The sequence below is a fragment of the Lathyrus oleraceus genome, chromosome 5, assembly GCF_024323335.1.
Source record: "Lathyrus oleraceus cultivar Zhongwan6 chromosome 5, CAAS_Psat_ZW6_1.0, whole genome shotgun sequence".
Lineage (NCBI taxonomy): Eukaryota > Viridiplantae > Streptophyta > Magnoliopsida > Fabales > Fabaceae > Lathyrus > Lathyrus oleraceus.
The window spans coordinates 621,959,392-621,983,600 of record NC_066583.1 but is presented as its reverse complement, the minus strand read 5'-3'; the positions used below and the strand labels follow the sequence as shown (position 1 = coordinate 621,983,600).

At 35.5% G+C, this 24,209-nt stretch overlaps 4 protein-coding genes across 4 annotated transcripts; 1 reads left to right on the top strand and 3 right to left on the bottom strand.

Moving 5' to 3' along the window:
• Positions 1-2,658: 2,658 nt before the first annotated feature.
• LOC127087189 (uncharacterized) lies at positions 2,659-4,402 on the top strand. The gene is made up of 5 exons (XM_051028055.1): positions 2,659-2,827; positions 2,970-3,073; positions 3,457-3,538; positions 3,650-3,735; positions 3,921-4,402. Exons 1-5 carry the CDS (start codon positions 2,792-2,794, stop codon positions 4,171-4,173), a joined length of 561 nt encoding a protein of 186 aa, XP_050884012.1. The 5' UTR covers positions 2,659-2,791; the 3' UTR covers positions 4,174-4,402.
• Positions 4,403-5,115: 713 nt separating this feature from the next.
• On the bottom strand, positions 5,116-9,022 carry LOC127087188 (scarecrow-like protein 33). The gene has a single exon (XM_051028054.1). The coding sequence runs from the start codon at positions 7,152-7,154 to the stop codon at positions 5,184-5,186; it is 1,971 nt and encodes a 656-aa protein (XP_050884011.1). The 5' UTR covers positions 7,155-9,022; the 3' UTR covers positions 5,116-5,183.
• A 188-nt stretch (positions 9,023-9,210) lies between these two features.
• On the bottom strand, positions 9,211-11,504 carry LOC127087187 (scarecrow-like protein 30). The gene has a single exon (XM_051028053.1). It carries the CDS (start codon positions 11,244-11,246, stop codon positions 9,276-9,278), a length of 1,971 nt encoding a protein of 656 aa, XP_050884010.1. The 5' UTR covers positions 11,247-11,504; the 3' UTR covers positions 9,211-9,275.
• Positions 11,505-19,509: 8,005 nt separating this feature from the next.
• Positions 19,510-22,046, bottom strand: LOC127087185 (scarecrow-like protein 14). Its single transcript, XM_051028052.1, has one exon. The coding sequence runs from the start codon at positions 21,942-21,944 to the stop codon at positions 19,758-19,760; it is 2,187 nt and encodes a 728-aa protein (XP_050884009.1). The 5' UTR covers positions 21,945-22,046; the 3' UTR covers positions 19,510-19,757.
• Between the last annotated feature and the right edge of the window lie 2,163 nt (positions 22,047-24,209).

Genomic DNA, 24,209 nt, shown 5'->3' with positions numbered 1-24,209 from the left:
AGTACTCCAGCTAGCATACCCAGAGCCTCAGCAATTGCAGCATCATCTCTACCTCTTCCAGCCATCTCTATTCTGAAAACCCAAACAACTAAAACAATGAGTACTGATAGGGTTACACAACACCTATACCGTACAGGGGAAACAGAATAATTACGACTCGACTCGACCGACTATGCTCTGATACCACTAATGTAACACCCTTCTAAAATACCCCAAATATTTAATTAAAATAATAAACATATAACAATTCAGAGTAATTATGCCATTCAAGGGTGTCACACAATTATTCACAACATTCAACAATATAACGGTCATGCTCTTTTATTAATTCAAAACATAAACATTTGCATAAAACGCAGCGGATAGAGATCTCCTCAATCATGTAAAACATGTAACATTCATATGTAAATTATTCAACAACATAAAACATCCCATCCCGATGTTACATCTATCAGAGCACGACCCACTAAGGAGACTACACTAGACTCCAAGCATTCGCTTCTACTCAACTCATTTCTCGTTACCTGAAAAATAGTTGTAAGGGTGAGTTCCTCAATCGATTTAATAAGCATTATAAAATATAATGTCATGTTAAGTAATTTAACACATTAATCACCCTAATCACAACATACAACCAGTAACAGCACATCAGCTCAGTATCATACTCAACACCAACATAAAACACAAGTATAATCTCAAATCATACTCCATAACAACACAACCACACGTATAATATTGGAATACATCCATTCATATTATACGCCATACATAATTTTATGCAATGAGACTCCACACATGCGGTACCGACTATTCTTGAACATATGGTTCAAGCTCACCGATCCCTCCAGATACGGCTACTAAGCTCACCAGTCCCACTCATTTGAGACCTAGTGACTCACTCACTAATTCCTCACCATGGGAATTAGCTACAGCCCCGAAGGCTAGACTATGCACACTAATCATCTAGCATGCAAACATCAACAACAAACCCACAATGGTTCACTCACTAATTCCTCACCATGGGAATTAGCTACAACCCCAAAGGCTATGCTATGCACGCTAATCATCTAGCAAATGCAGCATCAACAACAATTCACACTGGACATAAGCTCACACTCTAAGCCATACAACAGTCCATTCACAAATACAGGCATAATATATACATTCACATTATTATGCATGCCATCATACATCATCAACACATGTGTCAACACATCATTATCATGCAATTCAATTAAACACAGTATTAGCTCACTTTACTAATACCTATACTGCTCAAAACAGCGGGAAATAATCCCTATTACATCATACGCCAACATAGGCCAACTCTCAATTATATACACAACATTAAAAAGCCAATTTTTCCACTCTGCAACAGTGTTAACCGGTTAACGCCCTGGGTTAACCGGTTAACGCAGGCAAAACACGCTCACTGCCCAAAGCTTAACAGTGTTAACCGGTTAACGCCCTGGGTTAACCGGTTAACGCAGGCAAAACAGCACCAATTTCACAATTCGCAACAGTGTTAACCGGTTAACGCCCTGGGTTAACCGGTTAACGCAGACAAAACAGCAGTTCCTGCGCTAACACAAGGCAGAATGCAGAATTCTCCGCATTTTCCGCCGTTGGAGGACTTCCGGACCTCCGATTCCGATTCCGTAAAAAGCTATACGTTCGGAATTTCACAACTAACCCAAACACAGAATCAATTACAGTCTAAATACAATTTATCCAACATAATTCTTTAGCATCAACAATCCCAATTAGGGTCAAATTAAAGGCTTATCACTACCCATCACATATTATCCCATAATACCCATTAATCGACGATAAACCCCCCTTACCTGATTAATCCGGCAAATCTTTGAGCTCCAAGCTTTTCTCTCTTCAACCTTCAGCCCTTGCTCTGTCTCTGTGCCCTTTTCCTCTTTCACGTCGTTTCTCTGTTTTCACGTAAAACCTTATTTTTACCAAATGGGATCCTTTCTCTTATTTCCAAAATATATATATTTTCCGAATAATAATAATAATCCAAAAATAATAATAATAAAATTTCCAATTATTTAATTAAATTAATAAATAAATTATTAACTCAATTTAAATAATTATTTTATTATTATCGGGGTGTTACAATGTTGGTTTTCCATTCTGCTATTGTTTTTGCATGTTTCTGTTTTGAACTAACAGAGAATATTCCAGAGCAGAGATACATTTCCGAAAAGATCACATTCTAATGAAATGAGGGGGTTACAAAGATGTATCTTTAGAACGTTCACAAAGTAATGAATTAAGGGGATTTACAGAGATGCATCTTCAAAACAATCTTTTGTGTATACAAAAATACATCTCTGAATTAAATTTTAACATAATTAAGAATTTTTCACCATTTTCTTCTTAGTTATATGTAGAAAAGATGCGTCCAAAGATATATCTCCGAAACGTTGAAAATATTTTAATCCTTTTACAATGGTGGAAGAGAATTCCTAAATGAAAAGAGCAATTCTCTTTCAAATTTCTAGAAATGTCTGGCGCAACCTTAAAATGAAAAGAACCTTCTCCTAATCTATTTTTGTTTAATTGGGCCGATCCAATTATGCATATGTAACCATCACCAATGGCCTACTTTTTATATTTAATATGAAGGATACCTTAGTAATTTCGCGGTATAAATTGAAACAGAACAAAACAAGAAAAAGAAAAAAAAAATTGGTTCAGAAATCAGATTTGGCGGAGCTAGGTTAAGGTTGGTAGAGGAAGTGAGAGATTTGATAGCAACTTCGAAATCGTTACAATGTCAAAGCTTTCGAGCACGTTGACGAACTTGAAGGTAAGGAACCAAACCCAATCGTTATTGTTGAATTTTCATTCCTTTACTCTTACGAATTTTCTCACAGTTGTTTGATTCAAGATTGAAAGTTCAAATTGATGCAGTTATTAATAATGTTGTTTCTTGTTTTGATGTTGTATAGTTCATGCAAAGGGCAGCTGCAAGAGAGGAGAAAATCGAGAAAGTTGAAGATGAGGTCAAACCTGATGTCAGTTTTGGTTCAACCTCAACGATTTCTAGAAGATGGTACTTTTCTTTAAATTTTGTTGTTGTTGTTGATGATGATGATGATATGCAGATGATGATGATGATAATTATATTATAAATTTTGTTAATTGATACTTTATTATTTATTTCTCATGTGAAAAAATTTATCTCTGAATATCCATTTACATGATGATTTTGGTTTTCTATTGATAACATAGTCTTTTTAGTAGAATAATAATGATTTTGAATGTTGAGATTTGTTGTTGACTATGTTATAATTTGTAATATTTTTTATTATATCCGGTATGGCTTATAGGCTTGCTTGATTGCTGCTAACTGAAAGAAATCACTGTTTGAATATGGGCTTCTAATGTTCATCTTTGGATTTATTTTATGTCTCATTGCTTTCGACATATATGTAGTGTGGTCTTAGTGGAAGGTGATCCTCGTCCCGGAGCATTTAAAGGTCGAATGTCATTTCAAAGTTTTAATCCAACTATTGATGTGAGTTTGAAGATCAAGAATTTAAACGCCTTTTCTCTATACTCCTAGTCAATTTATTTAGTGTATTTTTTCTATTGATTTAATTCTAATGCCGTAGCCTTGCCTTTGTAGAAATTAAATGAGGAAGAAGTAGGAGTTAATCAGCCCGTAGCCAAAACTAGCATTTCTAAAAATAAAAATGCGAATGTGTCTGTTAGGTGGGTTTCTTGTTCTAAGCTATGTAGATATCAGATTTAATTCTTTTCCACCCAACAAGGGTCAGAAAATCATCTGTTTATTTTAGTTTCTAATATATTTTATGGATTTTTTTAACATACATAGAACACCTTTTGAGAATATTTCCACTTACTAAGTGTAAGTTCATTTCTTTGTGTTGTTTCAGAGAAAATAACTCTTCAGAAGAAGGTACAGAACATGATAACATGAGCGAAGAGAATCACGAGGTTAATGGCAATGTTAAAAGGAAGCAGTCTGAAGTAATTAATGAACCACATTATCCTAACAAATCACCCAAGAATGATCAAGGAAACAAACAGTCATCGTCAAGCAATCGTTTGGGCTCTTTCAAAAAACCATCTGTAGATAAGCTAGACTGGAATGTTCTTAGATCATCTGGTGTCAAGCAAAATAGATGAGTTTGTTGATTAATGTGTTTCATACAAATTAAGCTAGGTTTTGTTTTGTCTAAGGCCCTGGGCTTTTATGTCTGTATTTGTTTGTTCTATTAGCCTATTCTCCGAGATTTGACTTCTTTAGCTAGGAGTGTAATTTAAAAGGTAAAAATGTAAGGTTTGAAGTATTTTGTCAACATCTAAAGGTTTGAACATTTATTTCAAATGAGGAATCAAATCATTTTATTCGTTATTATCGCATCCACTGTTTATCTGTAAGATTTGGGGTTTACCTAAACCTATTTTAGTTACAATAATTTTTATTTGTCCTGTGTGTTTTTCAATACCATTATGTTAAATTTATAGAAATTTGATTGTAGCTATAATCATACTTAAATCCTAGTGTCTAAAAGTATAATATAATCCATTTTTGAACTTTTCTTCTTAGCCCTCCATCGACACCCTCCCCTCCCAACACCACCACAACCTAACTACAGGTTCACAAGTTCTCCTAAACACCATAAATCCTGGTATAATTTTCTTCATATAGTCATAATCTTCTATGCTAGTTCTAAATATGTACATAGTTCACAATGCTTTTTGGGATTATTGAACACGTTAAAATCTTACAAGACTCCTTATGAAGAAGAATAAAGGGGGTAATGCAGTTTTATAGTCCAAATTGTAAGTGCTGACTTGTTTATGCAGAGCAAAACATGGTTCCTCAATGAAGGTATGCTTATCTATCAAGTAACTTTTAAGAAGAATACTGTCCATTGGTTCTGTTTTGACTTGTAATGGATTTTAGACATTTCCTAGTTTACTTTTTCATTGGACTGTTATTTTCCATTTATTATTATTTTGATGATTAGTAGTAAATTTGTGTTTCACAAAAAAATAAAAAACATTTTCATGTTATCATCTAGGTAGTGAATTGAACATCAATATCTGATATAAAAACTCAAATAGAAAACGAGAAGTTCATTACATTTTTTTCAACATATGATACTACAAGACACCTTTTGGACATTAAGTTAAGCAGGAACCCAAGCAGAAAAAGCATTCAAAATACGCCCTTTCCATCCCTGCAAAACCCACTTACCATCCTCATCAACTACAAAATCTTTATGGTATTCCCTCTTCAACATTGCTTTGGTTTCATTCACTAACTTAGAATCCAACCTGATTTGCTTGAGCCCTGCTCTCCTGTTCCTGATTTGCCACTGCTTGTAGGTCTCAGGCCTTTCAACTCTCGCTGCACCCTCACAAGCTATTACATTTATAGCGTCCCTTCCAAACAACCCCTTTTCAAGCGTCAACCTTTGCGTGTCTTCGCGAGGCACGTTAGCCTCAAACATATCAAACAACGATGAGAAGTGGTAGAGTGCTTCCTTAAACCGAGTCAGGAAAAACGGTGCGCTGTAACTTCCATTGACAACTCCATGGAAGAAGATTTTTGGATTAATCTTTTTGATCAACTTCAACACAGCTTCTCTTGGACAATTCACTGCCACAGTTTCATCAGGAAGGTTTTTCAGTCTGTACAAACAGCTAACAAGAGTTATTTCATTCCTGTCTATCTTTAGATCCTCGAGCCGTATAGTTTCCCATTTCTGTGCAATGCAGTTATATTCAAACGGGACATTGAACTTCTTGCAGAAGTTTTCTAACCGCCGTCCGGTTTCCTCCACCCTCTCTGCAGGCCTAAATCCTGGCTGAGGAAGTTCAATTCCCGTAATGCGAAGCTTTGGAGGACCTCCATGTCGTGATGAAAGTGTTTTGATAAGGCATGGCCACTGGAAACCATAGCAAATTCCAAAATCGATAATATGAACGCTGCTCTCGTTCTTCACTACACTGAGAATCGTTTTGGTTAATAACAAATTTGTCATTCTCTGCAAAGGAGACGAGGTAACAAATAGTTTGTAAGCTTTCAACATATCTCCAGCAGTTGCCACATCAAGCGCCTTATATGATGGCGTCCCAGCAGCCAATCTGATCTCAAGACCATTAGCAAAGTAATGCGCTAAGCGCTGGAGCCCATCCCCAAATGGCGAAGAATGTTGCCTAATCTGCTTAAGTAGCTCATTTGTATTCTTCTGATCGTAGCTCGCCACAGCCTGTGCACATTGAGTTAGCATGGTCCACAAATCCACAGCTGCGGCATTGTTATTTCTAGATACTTTCTTTGAACGCAAAGTAGTTGACGTAGCCTTTCCTCCTGAATCAACAGTCTGTGATGCTTGTTGGTTTTGAGTCCTTCCTATCTGACAAAGCAGCACCTCATCTAAAATCTCTGGTGCCTCTAATTCATCAGAGAAGATAGCCGAAACCTTGCTACCTCTTCCCTCTTCTTCATTACAAGTATCACCATTATTATCTGTCATATGACTTCTCTTTTGTCTTGGTACCAATGAAGCTGAAACCTCTGCAACCATCACTGGTTGAATATCATTCCAACTCCTAGTTCCATTGTGAAAATACTTAGCAGCTTGTGACTCAATAACTACTGGATCAAGTTCTGTCACCTCATAGTAGTTTTGTTCTACTAAAGGGGTTTGTAGTGGTAATGAAGAAGAGTTGATTTCTCCAACAAGATTGACCCAATCATATTCATACGAGTTATCAGTGGTGCAGCTGCTGCTATTGCTGTCAAAACTAGCGGCGGGACCGAAACTTCCATCAGGGTCAGTGGTATCATCACATGATGAATTAGGATAGCTCTGGCCCAGAACATCGTAGAATGATTTTTCAGCAGCTTGGAGTCTTAGACATTCCTGCAACATGCAGGGTTGGCGCTCTAATTCATCTTCTTCGTCCATGAGGATGTCATTTATGTATCTCAGAAAGTTATTGGAATATCTTGTCCCTTCTGTGGATTCTTCATTTGAGCTTGTGAAAGATGAAGGTGAAGATGTCGAACCTTCCAACTCAAAACCATTTGTTACTTGGTTTACCGTGTCAGGAACATAAAAATCTGGCAAAAAGGTGTTTGAAGAAAGCATGTTGAAGCAAGACTATTACCAAAACCAAACTGAAAAGTTTAGACTTTTGTAAAGGATATTTTGGAAGATTGTTTATGACTAGGAAAACTTGGATGAATCAACAAAACCAAAGACAAAACAAGAACAGAAACATGAAAAGATATTATCGATAATTGATGCTAGCAAGAAAGCAAGATTCAGAAAACTAAATAGCTGCTTCTGTTTAAGATAATACCATAATCATATCTAGAATAGATAGAAGAAGAATCAATTAGAGTGAAAATAGTATAGACTCTAGTGAATATAAGGGTGGACAAATCTAGGAAAAGATGCTATGTGACAAGTGAAGAGGAAGTAGCATTATTGTTGGATGATTTGGGGTCAACCCTTTGTTATATAGAATTCATAAATGATTCTTTCTATGTATTAAGGAAGCTACTAGGAAGGAGGATTATAGCCGCCAACTCCTCTTTTTGTATTATTTTATGATAAAGTAATAATAATACAGAATCAAGTATTGTTTTATGAATGCATGTACATGACTAGCTGTTACTGTCACACACACACGAGAGATAAGTATTCTGTGCTCTAGTCTTTGATTTTTCTGTGTCCTATATAAATAGTCAAAGGTGAACACGTGCCAGATGCAGGTGAAGCCTTGTTCCCCAAGTCATTTGTCACAGCCTATTACTAAATCATATACCATGTGCAGTACTAACTTCAATTTTAAATTTAATGTGAGTGCATTTGAATATGATTGATGTTTTCTTGGGTCCATTCCATGATGGAGTAGTTAGACTTGTCATCTTTTTAACACTTGACACCAACAACTTATCTTAGACAACATAAATAGAAATTTCAATGGAAACTTTTTTGTATTTTTCTATTCAGAATAGTGTTATGACTTTGTTGGTTTGGATTGACTATCAGTCTATCATGTTTGAAACTTCAACCAACCATTGTCCCTTTTATGATTTTAATTCATTGTATGATCCATCCAGATGCATACTCCTAATAAAGTTGTTTGTCGGGGCTTGCTCTTTTTGTTTTGTTTCTCCTTTTTTATGCTAATAAAAGTGGTTTTCCATCTTGACTTGTCCTCCCATGTAACAGTCATTTGAACAAAGACAGCGATGACAAAAATGTCTATTAAACCTGGGGCGAAAGTTGAGCCGAGGGTGTGCACACGGACACTAAAAGCGAATGTAAATCTTTGTTGCATAATTGTGCAAGTTCGCGAAGAGGCTAGTGGATCGATTGATAAAAAAGAGTAGTTACCAAAAAGTCTATTCATGAAACCCTTCCCTTTAACCATTTCTCGCGCGCAGGTAACTACGTGCCTCGAAATGAAACTTCTTTTTCTTCAACACTTTCAGTTCTTTTGTCGAGAAAGAAACCAGCAAATGCTCGAGAGGAGGAGGAATTTAGCAAGGCATCCACATATTTTGCCACATATGTGGGTCCGGTTCTCTAAGGCCGGTTAGATTTAGTCACTGATATAGTATTGGTTCTATTCATCAGACCGTACTTCAACTTTGACTTAAATCGTCCTCCAGCAGCGGATAGTACTTATCAAACTATTCAAAGCAAAGAGGAAGATCCCGGCAAATTTACGATGGTTTGAGAATTAGATCTTGCCATTACTAAACTTGTTGTATTTGAATTTTTTTGAAGGCCTTTTGAGATAGTTCCTGCTACTGATATATTTACTTGAAAATATCTGATCATTAACAACAAGAAAAAGGCGGAGATACAGTTTTTTAGTTCAAATTATAAGCACTAACTTGTTTCTGCAGAGCAAAACATGGTACCGCAATCAAGGTATGTATGTTGCTTATCTATCAAGTAACATATAAGAAGAATATTGTTCCTTAGTGCTGTTTTGCCTTTAATGTGTTGTTACTTCTGCCATATCTTAGTTTTTGTAGTCATTCTGGTGTTCTTTTCCTTTTTGTTACTATTGTCGTTTTTGATGATTAGTAGTAGATTTATGTTTCATAAAAAGCAGATTTTCATGCTATAATCTATATCCCCTAGGTAATGAATTATACATCAATATCTGATATAAAAACTCAAATAGAAAAGGAGAAGTTCATACATTTTTTCAAGATAGATACTACAAGACACCTTTTGGACATTAAGTTAAGCAGGAACCCAAGCAGAAAAAGCATTCAAAATACGCCCTTTCCATCCCTGCAAAACCCACTTACCATCCTCATCAACTACAAAATCTTTATGGTATTCCCTCTTTAACATTGCTTTGGTTTCATTCACTAACTTAGAATCCAACCTGATTTGCTTGAGCCCTGCTCTCCTGTTCCTGATTTGCCACTGCTTGTAGGTCTCAGGCCTTTCAACTCTCTCTGCACCCTCACAAGCTATTACATTTATAGCATCCCTTCCAAACAACCCTTTCTCAAGCACCAGCCTTTGTGTGTCTTCGCGAGGCACGTTAGCCTCAAACATATCAAACAATGATGAGAAGTGGTATAGTGCTTCTCTAAACCGAGTCAGGAAAAACGGTGCACTATAACTTCCGTTTACAACTCCATGAAAGAATATTTTTGGATTAATCTTCCTGACCAACTTCAACACAGCTTCTCTTGGACAATTCACTGCCACAGTTTCGTCAGGCAAATTTTTCAGTCTGTACAAACAGCTAACAAAAGTTATTTCATTCCTGTCTATCTTTAGATCCTCGAGTCGGATAGTTTCCCATTTCTGTGCAATGCAGTTGTATTCAAACGGAACATTGAACTTCTTGCAGTAGTTTTCTAAACGGCGTCCGGTTTCTTCCACCCACTCTGCAGGTCTAAATCCTGGCTGAGGAAGCTCAATTCCAGTAATTCGAAGCTTTGCAGGGCCACCAGGCATTGTTGAAAGTTTTTTGATGAGGCAGGGCCACTGGAAACCATAGCAAATTCCAAAATCGATAATGTGAACGCTGGGCTCGCTCTCCACTATACTGAAAATTGTTTCGGTTAACAACACATTCGTCATTCTCTGCAAAGGAGACGCGGTAAAGAAGAGTTTGTAAGCTTTCAACATATCTCCCGCGGTTGGCATATCAATAGGCATATACGATGGCGTCTCGGCAGCCAATCTTATCTCAAGACCATCAGCAAAGTAATAAGCTAAACGCTGGAGTCCATCGCCAAAAGGCGAAGAGTGTTGCCTAATCTGCTTGAGTAGCTCATTTGTATTCCTTTGATCGTAGCTCGCCACTGCCTGTGCACATTGTGTTAGCATGGTCCACAAATCCACAGCTGCCGCATTATCAGTAGATCCTTTCTTCAAACGCGAACGTCTTGCTGTTGCCTTTCCTCCTGAATCAATATTCTTTGATGGTTGTTGGTGTTGATGCCGTCCTGTTTGATAAAGTAGTACCTCATCTAAAATCTCTGGTGCCTCTAATTCATCAGAGAAGTTAGCTGAAACCTTCCTACCCCTTCCCTCTTGTTCATTAATACAATTATCATCATCACCATCCATCACATGACTTCTCTTTTCTCTTGTAACAAACGAAGCCGGAACCTCTTCAACCGCAATCACTGGCTGAATATCATTCCAACTCCAAGTTCCATCGTGAAAACGGCTTGCAGTTTGTGACTCAATGTTAACTGGATCTGGTTCTATCAAATCATAGTAGTTTTGTTCTACTAGAGGGGTTTGTAGCTGTAATGAAGAAGAGTCAATTTCTCCAACAAGGTTGACCCAATCAGATTCATTTGAGTTATCAGTGGTGCAGCTACCGCTATTGCTCTCAAAACTAGCGGTGCGGCCGAAGTTTCCATCTTGTTCAGTCCTATCATTTGATGAAGGATGGTTGTGATCCAGAACATCATAGAATGATTTTTCAGCAGCTTGGAGTCTTAAACATTCCTGCAACATGCAGGGTTTGTGCTCCAATTCATTTTCTTCATCCATGAGTATGTCACTTATGTATCTGAGGATGTGATTGGAGTATCTTGTCGATTCTGAGGACCCTCCTCCATTTGAGGTTGTGTCAGAAGAAGTTGAGGGTGATGAATCTTCCAACTCCAAACCATTTGTTTCCGGGTTTACTGTGTTAGGAACACAGAAATCTTTCAGAAAGGAGTTTTGAGAAAGCATATTGAAACAAAGAAATATTACCAAAACTGAACAAAAAATTTCAGACTTTTACAGTAGATGTTTTTGAAGATTGTTCCTTATAACAAGAACAAGAAGAAAGAAAAAGAAAACAAAACAAGAGAACAAAAACAGAAACAGGAAATGATAGTATCTAGGAAAAGATGCTATGTGACAAGTGAAGAGGAAGTAGCATTGTTGGTTATAAAGAATTCATAAATGATTCTTTCTTTGCACTTAGGAAGCTGCTGGGAAGGAGGATCATAGCCGCCAAACCCTCCTATTGTAAACGATAAGATATGCAGAAGTCAAAGGTGTACACGTGTCAGAGGCAGGTGAAGCCTTGTTCCCCAAGCTATTGGTCACAACCTATTACTATATTCATATATCATGTGGAGTGGAGTATAGTAACTTTAATATTGAATTCAATGTGAATGCATTAGAATGTGATGGATGTTTTTTGGGGTCCCATGATGTCTAATCTAGTTAAAAAGAAATTTGAATGGAAGAAACTTTTTGTATTTTTCTAATCAGAAAAGTAGTGTTTATGACTTCATTTGTGTTGGATTGACTACCATGTTTGAAATTTGAAACAATAATGTTCCTTTTATGGATTAATTCATTGTATGATCCGTCCAAATACATGTCACTAGTAAAGTTTTATGTCGGGGATTGCTCTGTTTTGTTTGTTTTGATAATCCTTTTTTTTATGCCAAGAACAATGATTACTCATCTTGACTAGTTTTCCAATGTAACTGTCATTTGAATGGAAGATAAGGCTTTGAAAAAATATCTATTAAACTAGGGGCGGACAATAAAGGACATTTGAAAATTCACATCTTGATGATACAAAGGACATTTGAAAATTAGGAGATGAAAGTTTACTTATCATGAGACTAAAAACAAAATTATACCTTTCTTGCATCAATTCCGGAAAATCTCGAGCATTACTTAATAGCACTCAAATGATTGTACTGGCATTCTAGTGAAAAATCATAATTACTCATGGAATTTAGAATTTAGAAATACATCTTCGAACACACTTCAAACACATATATTTCAGTTGTTTTTTAGTGACACTTTAATTATATGATTAAATTTAATTCGAAAATGCAACTCCGTCTACCTTACGAATGTGCATTTTTGAAAACTACTGAATCAAAAACAAATGCAGAAACAAAATAGATGCAAAAACAAAGATAAATGAACATTGATAACACAAAAATTAAAATATTACATAGATAATCGTTAACATAACTTAAACATTACATTTCAACATCAAGATAAACGTTTCAACAACTTCATAATATCTTCGATTAATCTCGCAATCGTGGCATCTGACTCGATAAAATCTTTTGTTTAGTATTGGTTAAATGTATTCCACATAACCCTTAATCTGCATCCGTCTTCAGCTCAATATTGTTGAATTGAATCTTTCCTTCGTTGTCAATCGAGGATGAACGATACTCGAGTTTCATAATTTTTCGATTGTCTGCTTATTGTAGGAGATTCTCCATTATGAATTTCAAATCTACAAAAGACGTGTATTCATTGAACTTAAATTCAATTGAGGACTCTGCACCGTAAAGTAGACAAATGCGACATGTCAATTAATGTTCATTATGGTGTAATGTGATTTTGTAAAAAATATGAGATGAGACACCCCTATTTATATATGTCATAGGCCGATATGGACCTTAGAAATTCAATCGCGTACATGGGGAAATTCCAAAGATGTATTTACAAGTAAACCATATCCTAATCTTACAGAAATGCATTTTCGAAACCACCCAACATATAATCAATTTCAAAAACAGAATTTTTTTAGAATGCGAAATGGAGAAATATTTTAGAAACTTATTGAAAACTTTGAAAATGTATATATTTGACATCATTAATATTAAGACAATATTATTAAATAGAGAACATCTTTAACCACATAAATACATTGTTGAATAAAAAATAAAATGAATATAAACATATGTTACCGTTTAAATCTATATGTATAGGTGATTGCGTCTTTAACTTTTATTTATTTGTTTCTCTTTCAATCTTGCTTAACTTAGTAAATTCTTGCGTCCTATCTATAAAATGATATGACCAAATTTCAGCTTCCATTGTTGAATGAGTTGTCCACTCCGGTAATGTTAGTGATATATGATATCTCGATTTTAAATAAACTTGAACAAAGTGTCGCGTTTTTGAAAACCATCCAATACACATAATACAATTATTTGGATTTTGAGGTGGGGCAGTATGCAGTAGAAAAAATATTTTCGAGAAACTGTATCTTATCAAATTAATACACACTCTTTTATACGCATTTGCAATAAGATGATCCATTTCAGGAAAGTGCATCCTTTTTTCCTCCGATGCGTGTCCACTAATGTAAGGAACAAGAGATTCATGAATTTCATCAAAAAAAATTCCGTATAGTGTGTGTATGATTATTTATGGCCCTCCAAATCTTTGGTAAGTTATTGGAGGAGTAATGGATGATGCTCATCTCCTTTACCGAGAAAAGCAGAAACAACTCCAAAACCGCAACTACTGTCACCTTTAACATTGACAATATGTTCAATGTATTTGTGCATAAAAATCAACATATCATTGATGAGTTGAATTTTTGGTAAATGTGTTGCTAATGCAAGCTCCCTTGAAATAATTTTTGAGATTTTGAATTTGGAGAATCCGAAAAAAACTTGTAAGCACGTTCAAACAATACCACATCGTTGAATTGTCACCCGATGTTGGTTTAACCTTCTTAGGAGCATTTTTTATTTTTATTGGTTGAGATAGTGGTTTCTAAATAAGTAATTTCCTTACTTTGATGAAGAGTTTCATAATATCATTGACTTTCAAAAATCTCTTTTATATCACTTTCTATTCGATCAAAATAGAGATATTTGATTACGTGTACTTCATCACACCATCATTATCAAACCTGAGCTTTTTTCAGTGACTACAAACCTCATCCAATCATATCGGACTATCATGTTTCACCTTCTTTGAAATTAGACAAGGACATGAGAGACCATACGTTTTTCTAAGTGTGCAACCACACTTTAAGCTATCGGAACCTACATTCTCAGCTTGTTTGGCTTCGTGAAAAATAAAATCTAGTTCTTCTCGAGATATGCGGCCGACTAACTGAGAATATAGATTGTTGTTGTCTTTGAATATGTGTTCAAACACTTTGGATAATTTGGTTCATATAGTCCAAATATCTACACAAATCACTCGATTAGTTGTTGTATTTCGAAGGTGTCTAACCTGATCGGTCCAAGCATAATCAATCTTCTCTTTCACTTGGTCCAAAATTGTACTTTTAATATATTTTAATAAATCTGAATATTTCTCACACACCTTCCTAAAATGTATAACAACATCAACATATAATTCTTTCGTAGAAGAATTTATTATAACATTCCATGTATCAATTATTCTTTCCACTATCATGTTAGCTTTGGCAATTATTTTGTATTCACCCTTAATTTGTTTGGTCCCAACCGTAGTTTTAAATCGACTTCGCAGATTCTTTGTGATCTGATACCTACAAAGTAATACATATGAAGTAGGATACACATTTGCAACCAAATTCATAAATACGGTATCGTGGTCGGTAACAATGACTTTCAACGAGTCTTTTTTGTCCTTCAATATTGTCCAACACACTTCTAAAGCCCAAGTAATATTTTCCTTTTTTCCGCTCTTCAGAAATGCAAATCCGACAAAATAAGTCTTCACGATACAGGTAACACCAATAATTTCCAATAGTGTAAGTGTATACTTATTGGTCTTATGTTGAATCAATGATGAGTACAATAGAAAATATGTTGAATACTTTTATGAAATCAGGATGAGTCCAAAATATATCTCGAATGGTTAGTTCATCCTTGCATGTTCGGTATTTAGATACATAATTCTTATCATCTAGAAGTTTTAATAGTTATTTAATTTCAGTTCTATCTCCCCTTCATCTTGTTGTTAAGGACACAAATATTGTATACATGCTTGATATTTGAGATGTATAAGTGTCTTAAAGTTACAAGTATATTTTTGGGCCGCATCATATTTAATGTCACAAATTATATATATATATATATATATATATATATATATATATATATATATATATATATATATATATATATATATATATATATATATATATATATAGAGAGAGAGAGAGAGAGAGAGAGAGAGAGAGAGAGAGAGAGAGAGAGAGAGAGAGAGAGAGAGAGAGTATAATGATTTGTTTAGGCAGTTCCCCAATTGTCCTCACTATGAGTACATCTATCCCCCAATTCCAAATGAAATTGAGATATTCAATTAACCTTTACAAATGTTGTATACAAGAGAGAAATAGAAATCCAAATCCTTAAATACTAAATTTCATGTTGATTCTATCTTCTTCTCTTTCCTTGATCTTAAGCAAAATCAAGTGTCCCAAGATTTTGAATTGATCCTCCGGTTCTGCTACTCCTTTGACATAAACTTCTTTATTCAAAGCTTTCACTCGGTTGAATCCAAATTCTAAAGTTTTATGCCAAAACCCCCAAAATTACCCTTGATCTTGGAGGGAAAACCCCAACTGATTTTATCAACGAAACCCCCAAAGAAATCTCAATCCAATTTGATTACACTTATCATAAATTGGATCTTATAAAGCTTGTATCTAGATGACACCCAACAAAAATGATTATGTATAATTATTTTGTGTGTGCATAGAAAAAGGTTGGAGATGATGAGAAAATTCTTTGTATATTATTGATTTAAATTATTTTAATAAGGATGCATCTCTCTCTCTCTCTCTCTCTCTCTCTCTCTCTCTCTCTCTCTCTCTCTCTCTCTCTGACATTAGCATTAAAGTTGTTTACTAAAATTTATCTTTTTGAATTCTCTAGATTAACACCGATTTGATAAGAATTTGATACTTAAACCATTGATCCTTGTGGTTCGATATCTATTTTATTACTTCGTGGCAGTCGTGCACTTGCGGTTGCTTCAGTCTTTTAAGGAGAAGAATATTTCAGAATCTAGATCCTCCTCCGTGTTCGTCCTAGGCTAAGTAGGCGAGATTTCTACTGCCATGACTTGGTAGGTATATCACCTGTGGGAGGAACTAGATTCCCCTCCACCAGCGAAACCTCTAGCAATAGTGTTTAGAGTGTAGCAAACTGGTCTTTCCCCCTATTTCCTCTCAGGTTCCTTGTCTTTCTTGAATCTGGGGATTCTGGGATGATCCCATCCCTGATTCTTAGAACTGCCCCCAATTTGTTGAGAGCTTCCTCTGGCATATTTATTCATTTGATCCTCTTGAATAGGCTATTTGATCTCTTTCTTAAGCTAATAACAATAATCAGTGTGATGATCCCTCATCTTGTGGTATTTGCACCATCTGTCAAGTTTTGATCCCACCGTACATGCCTTTAGGGATTGAGGAGGCGGAATATCATGAGTGTGAAGCACTTCACACCATATCCCACTCTGCTTGTAAGTCGTTCTGCCTCTAAAAGTCAAGGTATAATGACTTTTATGATGCTTCTACAATGAGGCGGATGCACCAGAGGTGCGCTTATTGAAGTCTTTGGCCTTCATCTTAGCAGAGCCAACAAACTTATGGGCGAGATGCTCGTTGAAATACCTATCTCTCAATGAGTTCTGGAATGCTCCAACAAACATCTTCTGGTTTGGGTGAATTACCTTGATGACCGCCTCATTGAAACGAGCGGGGTACTCTCCCAGCAATTTGAAATATCCCTAGCAAACATTAGACAACTAGTGGTGGACAACTTTCGGTGCTTACTCGCCAAGAATTAGTGGACCAATTTCCTGAAGAGATCCTGGTAACTGGTCACTGAGAGGCGACGGAGGTTCCTGAACCACCTCATGTCCGCCTCCTTTAAAATGTTGGACAAAAACTTGCACTTCAAAGAATCAAATGCACTAGTGTTTATGACGACAATGTGTTCTCAGGGGTTGCTCTTCCCATTGAACTTCATCAGTCGTAATGTTTTGAATATCTTTGATACTAGAGAGCCCCAAATCTCATATAAGAGAGATCAGGAGAGGGACCATGACCTCATCTTCTATCTAGAAATCTTCATGGTATCGCTCCCTAAGGGGAATGACATTTGCCTCCAAAATATAATTAGAACATCATAGTTCCACCTAGGGGTGTTCAAAACCAAACCATCCTAATAAAAAACCGCAAACCAAAGCCAAACCAAATCGAAACCGCAAAAAACTGCATTTGGTTCAGATGTGTTTAACTCATTTTTTATCAAAATCACGCGGTTCGATTTGGTTTGCAGTTTGTATTTTGCAAACTGAACTGAACCAAACCAAATCGCATTATGTTACAACCCAAACTTCACTTATCTCACATCCAATCCAAAACCCAAACCTATTGTACATTAACCTTACAAATATTCTCTTACTCACACTTAGGGTTTGAGTGTCAACCTTCTCAAATCTTTCCTAATAGTATCACACATTCTTCTCATATCATTTGCCCTGTACGTCTCACCTCTTCTACTCTAATCTCTCATCTGTTATGTTATTTCTTTTTCATATTGTCGTCTTTATGTTATTGATTTCTCTTCCAATTACGTTTTTATCGCACATTTCTTCTCTAAACTTGCGTCTCTTGTGTTCTTTCTGTTTCATCTTCTCTAATCTCTCATCTTCTTCATTTTCTCTTTTTTTATTTAAATGTTGTTTATATTATTTTATACTACTATTTTATGTTTTTTTATTCCACTTTTATCTAATCATTTTTTTGTATATTAAAATGAGAAGTTTTTGTCTAGGTGTGATGAATTTTATTGTTATTTCGTCTTGTATGGATGACTAAACACAAAGTTATGATGTTCTCTATAAGTGTATGTATAACTCAATAAAAATCTTGTAAAAAACCGAACTAATCCAAACCACATTAGTTTGATTTGCTTTGGTTTTATTTCTAAAACCAAACCGAACAACATGCTTTTTTTCTTGCGGTTAGGATTATTTTTAACGTCAAAACTGCTCAAATCGCACCGTAAACCCCCCCTAATTTCTCCATATTAGGCCGCATATCTGCTAAGGTTTCTTGGTCCTCGTGAATGGCATCATAATGATGGTGACACTTCGTCATGTCACCATACTAAAGAAGATGGCAGAAACAATTAAATGTTAGATTGAGTGTGGTCTAGGTTAGTTTTACCGAGACCCTATAGTGAACGTCAAGTATACTTGTAAAATACAATAAGAGAAAGAGAGTTTGCTCATAATTTAATAACAAAAGACTTTCTATGTTAGGATTTGATGAAATTGGTGAATGAATCTCAAAACCCTGACGTTGGTGTATTTATTGAGGACTACTTGGGTCGAGAAAGAGCAAGAGAAACAATTTTCCCTGCCTCCCCGATGAATACATGGGAGTAAGGGAAAGCCGATTTTTCCTCAAATCTTGGAGTGACGATCTTTTTCTTTGATTATCATCCCTCATACCGTTATTTCTTGGACACCTCTTAAACCACGACTTATGCCCAACCGGACAATCCTGAGTGCACCCGCCTAATGTTTGAGCATTACATTTGACCTACTTTACCATGGCTTGTCTCTTTATGATCCAATAAAAATTTCACAATCTAAAGAGTAAGGGTGGAATTGTTGCACTAAAAAAATTTATGATTTTTTTAGATACAAATCTTAATTTTTTTTTCTATTCCTATATTTAAAACATATTAATTTTATTTTAAATTATAATAAATCAGTAAAAGATAAAAACAAATTTTAATTAAAATCGTAAAGATAAAAATGTTGGAAAAATGACAAGATAGAAATTATAAGCTCAAAAAAATTATTTAAAAAATAGTTATCAAACAATATTTTTTATTGGTGTGAGTTAAAAACAAACAAAAGACTAAAAGTTAGTTTATAGATCTTGCCGACTAGATTCGTTGAAACTCAAAATATAGATTTTGAAAATCACATGACTCACCGTGATTCTATTGTGATCAATCAATATGTAAGAATCTATGTAGTTTGCTATCATGTCTAGACTCTACAGAGAGAGAAACAAGGAAAGAATTGCAGATTTCACAATATGAACACAGCACAGACTAAAAAGTATGCAAGAAAGAAAAAAGGCTTTCTGGTCCAACCAAAGCCATAGACCATATCCCTGAGCTAAGTTTCATGGTCCAGACCAAGGTGATATTGTACTTCAACACTTTCGAAGCAGAAATTATATAAGAAAAAAATCATACACGGTTAATTAAAATTGAAAATTTCTGTTGAGAAGAAAACAAGCATGTATTGACACCAGATCCATAGGTCAATGCTAAATCCTACAGGAATATATCTTTTAATTGAAAAGTATCTATTTTTCAACCAAACAGCATTCCAGCAAAGTACATAATCCAATGAAGTGGGAACTGAATTAAGTTTATATGTCAGCATCAGTATCCAAGTAGCAAGAATCGTCATCGTGAAATCATACCTTCAACCCGAAGTATCGTATCATTATGCTGGCACCCAACAAGCCGATGCATATAAAATGCGGCCTTTCCAACCTTGAAGCATCCAGTTGTTATCTTCATCAAAGACAAAATCTTTATGGTACCATTCTCTTAGCTTACCTCTAAATTTGACCATTATCTCCTTATCAAGTGGGAGCTGCCTAAGACCGGCCCGTAGATTCCTAACCTGCCACTGTTTGTATGACTCGGGCCTCTCAACCCTCTCAAAACCTTCACATGCTACAACGTTCATAATCTCCCGACCCAAAAGCTCTCTCTCAATCGTCAGCCTCCATTCGTTTTTACGGGGTATGAGAGTGTCAAACATATCATACATTGCAGAATAATGGAAAAGCGACTCCTTGAAACGCGTGGCAAAGAAAGGGGCATTGTAAGATCCATTTACTATAGACTGAACAAATATACTTGGGTTTATCTTCCTGATTAACTTCAGAACTGCGTCTTTAGGACTGTTCACTTCAATTGTCTCATCATGTAAATTCTTAAACCTTATCAGACAGTTCACCGCAACTACCTCGTTGCTCTTAATATTAAGGTCTTGAACTTGAATGGTTTCCCAGTTTCGCGATGGTACGGCCTTGTATTCAAAGGAAACATTGAAACGCTGACAATAGTTAGCTAAACGCCGGCCAGTTTCCTCGATTCTTTCAGCCGGTCGAAAGCCAGCTTGGGGATACTCTATTCCGGTGATGCGAAGCTTGGGAGGTCCACCAACTCTTTCTGACAGAAACTTGATAAGAATTGGCCACTGGAAACCATATAAGATACCAAAATCAATAATGTGAAGTGTTTCCGCCGTTTCAGCTGTTTTCAGTATCATCTTATTTGCAAAGAAATGCGCAAATTTTTTATAAGGACAAACAGATATAAAAACTTGGTATGCTTTCAAGTAATCAGCAGCATTAATCATCTTTTGGCTCATATATAATATTTGTGTACCAGTACCGGCACCAACCATGCGTGCTTCAATCGCATTCGCATAGTAATGAGCCAACCTCTGAGAAGCATCACCTGAAGGAGAAGAATGCTGCCTAATCTGCTTAAACAATTCATTCGCAGTCCGGTTATCATTTCCAGACACAGCTTGTGCGCAAAGAACCAAAAGAGTCCTCAAATCCACATTTTCCCTCTTCCTCCCTTGTTTCTTCGAACGCGACTTCCCTCCATCAAGCTCACCAACCTGTGTGCTACTCTCCATCACCGATCCATCCTTTTGTTCAGCACACAGCGGCACATTTTCAACACTAAGCAAAACCCTATCAAACATCTCAGATATTTCACTTTCCTCAACACGAACCGCAGATTGTTTGTTACTCCTCCCTTCTTCATCATCGCTACCTTGACGCTCGTGATTCTTCCTACTCTTCAACAAACCATATGAACTCAAATTACTCGAATAACTCGAACTCGAATTCTCCCTAACACTATCCTCCATCTTTATAACTCCCACTCTCCCCTTAGCCTCTTGTGAGGCTAAACTAGTCTTAGCACTCTCAAAACCAGTAAAAAGCTGAGGCTTTTGAGGAAGAAACTTACTAGCTTCCTCCAACCCTTTTCTAAACTGTAACATAGAATCAGCATCACTAAAAATATTCTGAGCCATAAGCTTTGTCTCAGAAAAATCCAAATCAAAAACACCATCACTAATATTATTATTGCTATCACTTTTCAAACCAACAAATTGAGACTTCACATAAGAAACTGAATCAAAAGCAGAATCACCTGAAACCGGTGTATCAGGAGAAAGAGGCTTCAACTCACTAGAGCCAGAACTGTTACCAGAATCAGTAGCCGAACAATTCATATCAGGAATTTCAATAACATCAAGAGGGTGTTGATTAGGTGAAAGAGGCAGTTTAGAATCCAAAGCATCAAAGAAAATTTTCTCAGTATGCTGGAGACTAAGTGGATCATAACACATGCAAGGTTTTTGTTGAAAGTCCTCTTCCATGAGAATCTGACTTATGTATTTTACTGTTTCTGAAAAATCGGTGTCTTCAATGGAAGAATGAGTGGTGGGTGAAACGAGTGGGTCCGAGTTAGAATTGGAAGAACTCGGAGGCACATGAGGTTGATAGAAAAAAGAATCAGTGGTTGGAATTGGATCATCGAGAAAGAGTAAGTTACCATTGTCGTCGAATTTGAAGGTGGTTTCAAAGTTTGGATCCATGGCTTGGTTGGTGTGTTTCAGGGAAAAGAAAACATAATCATATGTATGAGAAAAACAAAAGTCATATGAAGGTACTGTGACTATAAATTAATGCAAAAGTTGTCGGTAAAAAAAATTGATTGATTTTTAATGTAGGAATATTTTCGTGAAAATATGTGGCCGTAAACAACTCTCTTAATCCGATATTGATTTGAAAATCACTTTAATGCTTAATTACTAAAATCAATTTTAAACTAGTAACAGATTCAACTTTGTAAGAATATTAAATATACATTTTTTATCAGCCAATTTTGACCATAAACATAAATTCAACTAGAAGATATTGTCGATATACTCTTAATTATTATATATATTTTTCTGCAGTCGTAATAAATATTTTTTAAAATTAATTAATTAATCCTTTTTCAAAAAAATATTAATTAATTCTTTTTCAAAAAATATTAACTATTTTTCTTAATTTCCATTTTTTACTCAAATCCTATTTTTAAAAATAAGGATAATATGAATTTTTAGCCCCCTAAATATATTAATTTTTAATTTTAATTTTATAAAATATATTTTTCCAATATTATTCTCTCTGACGTTTTTCTTCACACTTTTGATCATTTAAATTAATTTTAATTAAGGGGAGTTGAGATATCACGTTGTATAATAAATTTTTGTTATTTAATAGTGTATTTTGGGACACTTTAACATATTTTTAGAGAAAAAAAAGAGAGAGTGAAAAGGCCAAATTAGTTAATAAGTGGATTTAGACAAGTTTAAAGGATGTCCATGGAAGGGTATTCTTTTACATGGTTCAAGAGCATAGATAAAGAAAAATTAGATAGAGCTATGTCTAACTGTGATGGGTGTATGTTAATCCCAGAAGCAAATGTGAAATGTTTAACAATAACGGTTACTACTTTAGATTACCGCTCAATTTTGTTATGTTTTGAAGCGAGCTCGATGCAGCATAGGCCTCGTAAGGGGTTCAAATTCGAGAATGCTTGGTTAATTGAATCAGAGTTTAACGACTTTGTTATGGAACAATGGCACAAATATTAGAATGATAATATTGTGGGTAAACTGGAAAAATATGGTGAGAATATGATGACGTGGAGCAAAGATGATTGTCACGGTATTAGAAAGGAAATTGAGAGTCTTTGTAGGAAGATTGAAAGAGTTCGTCATCATATTGATGAATGAAATATTAATTATTTCATAGCTCTCAAAATACGTTATATGAACTCTCTCTTGGTAAAATATGATTTGCTTTGGAAGCAAAGAGCAAAATTCACTAGTACAAGGATGACGATCTTGATACTCGATTTTTTCATATTACAACAACTGCTAGGAAGAAAGTCAATACTATTTTTTCCCCTACAAATAAAAATTGGGAGGTTGGTACTTTGACCAAAGGGATGTGTAGAGTTGCTCATGATTATTTTACTGATTTATTTCAAAAGAAGCCAAGTTCTCGAGATCGGGTCTTACATGTTATTGGAACCTCCATTTTTGATGAGGATAATAATATGTTGACGATATCATTTGTTATTGAGGAATTTAAAGAAGCTATTTTTTCTATGCAAGCGGACAAGAGTCGTGGTCCTGACAGTTTTAATCCGAGTTTTTATCATCAGTTTTGGGATACTTGTGGGATAAATTTTTTTAATGCAAGTTGCTCTTGGTAGGAGAGTGATGTTTTTACTCCAAGCCTTAATAGGACTAATATCACTCTAATTACAAAAGGAGAAATTCAAACTTCCTTGAAAGATTGGAGATCGATTGCACTATGAAATGTCTTGTATAAAGTGATAGCCAAAGTTCTAGCAAATTGTCTTAAAAGGTTTATCGACAAGTGTATTTTAGATAACCAACCGACTTTAGTTCCTGGGAGATCGGTTCTGGATAACACTATCACATTTGTTGAGGTAGTACATCATATGAAGTCTAAAATTAAGGGAAAGCAATGGGGAAATAATTCTTAAACTTGATATTAGTAAAACTTATGACAGGATTAATAGGGATTATCTAAAGGACGCTCTCATCATAATGGGCTTCAGTCAGAAATGGATAGGGTGGATCATGTTGTGTTTGGAAATAGTAGACTACTCAGCAGACATGAATGGTAATATGGTTGGGTTGATTGTTCCTGGTCGTGGGTTGAGACAAGGTAACCCTTTATCCCCTTATTTATTCTTTGTTCTGAAGGGATTTTAACGCTCATCAAACAAGCTGAATCTAGAGGAGATATTCACGAAATAAAAACCTGTAAGAATGCTC

Excerpts from the sequence above, each read along its gene's own strand:
- LOC127087185 (XM_051028052.1), bottom strand. The coding sequence starts at position 21,944 with ATGGATCCAAACTTTGAAACCACCTTCAAATTCGACGACAATGGTAAC.
- LOC127087187 (XM_051028053.1), bottom strand. The coding sequence starts at position 11,246 with ATGCTTTCTCAAAACTCCTTTCTGAAAGATTTCTGTGTTCCTAACACA.
- LOC127087189 (XM_051028055.1), top strand. The coding sequence starts at position 2,792 with ATGTCAAAGCTTTCGAGCACGTTGACGAACTTGAAG. Across the intron at positions 3,074-3,456 it reads TCAACGATTTCTAGAAGATG|TGTGGTCTTAGTGGAAGGTG; the intron begins GTACTTTTCTTT and ends ACATATATGTAG. Across the intron at positions 3,736-3,920 it reads AATGCGAATGTGTCTGTTAG|AGAAAATAACTCTTCAGAAG; the intron begins GTGGGTTTCTTG and ends GTGTTGTTTCAG.
- LOC127087188 (XM_051028054.1), bottom strand. The coding sequence starts at position 7,154 with ATGCTTTCTTCAAACACCTTTTTGCCAGATTTTTATGTTCCTGACACG.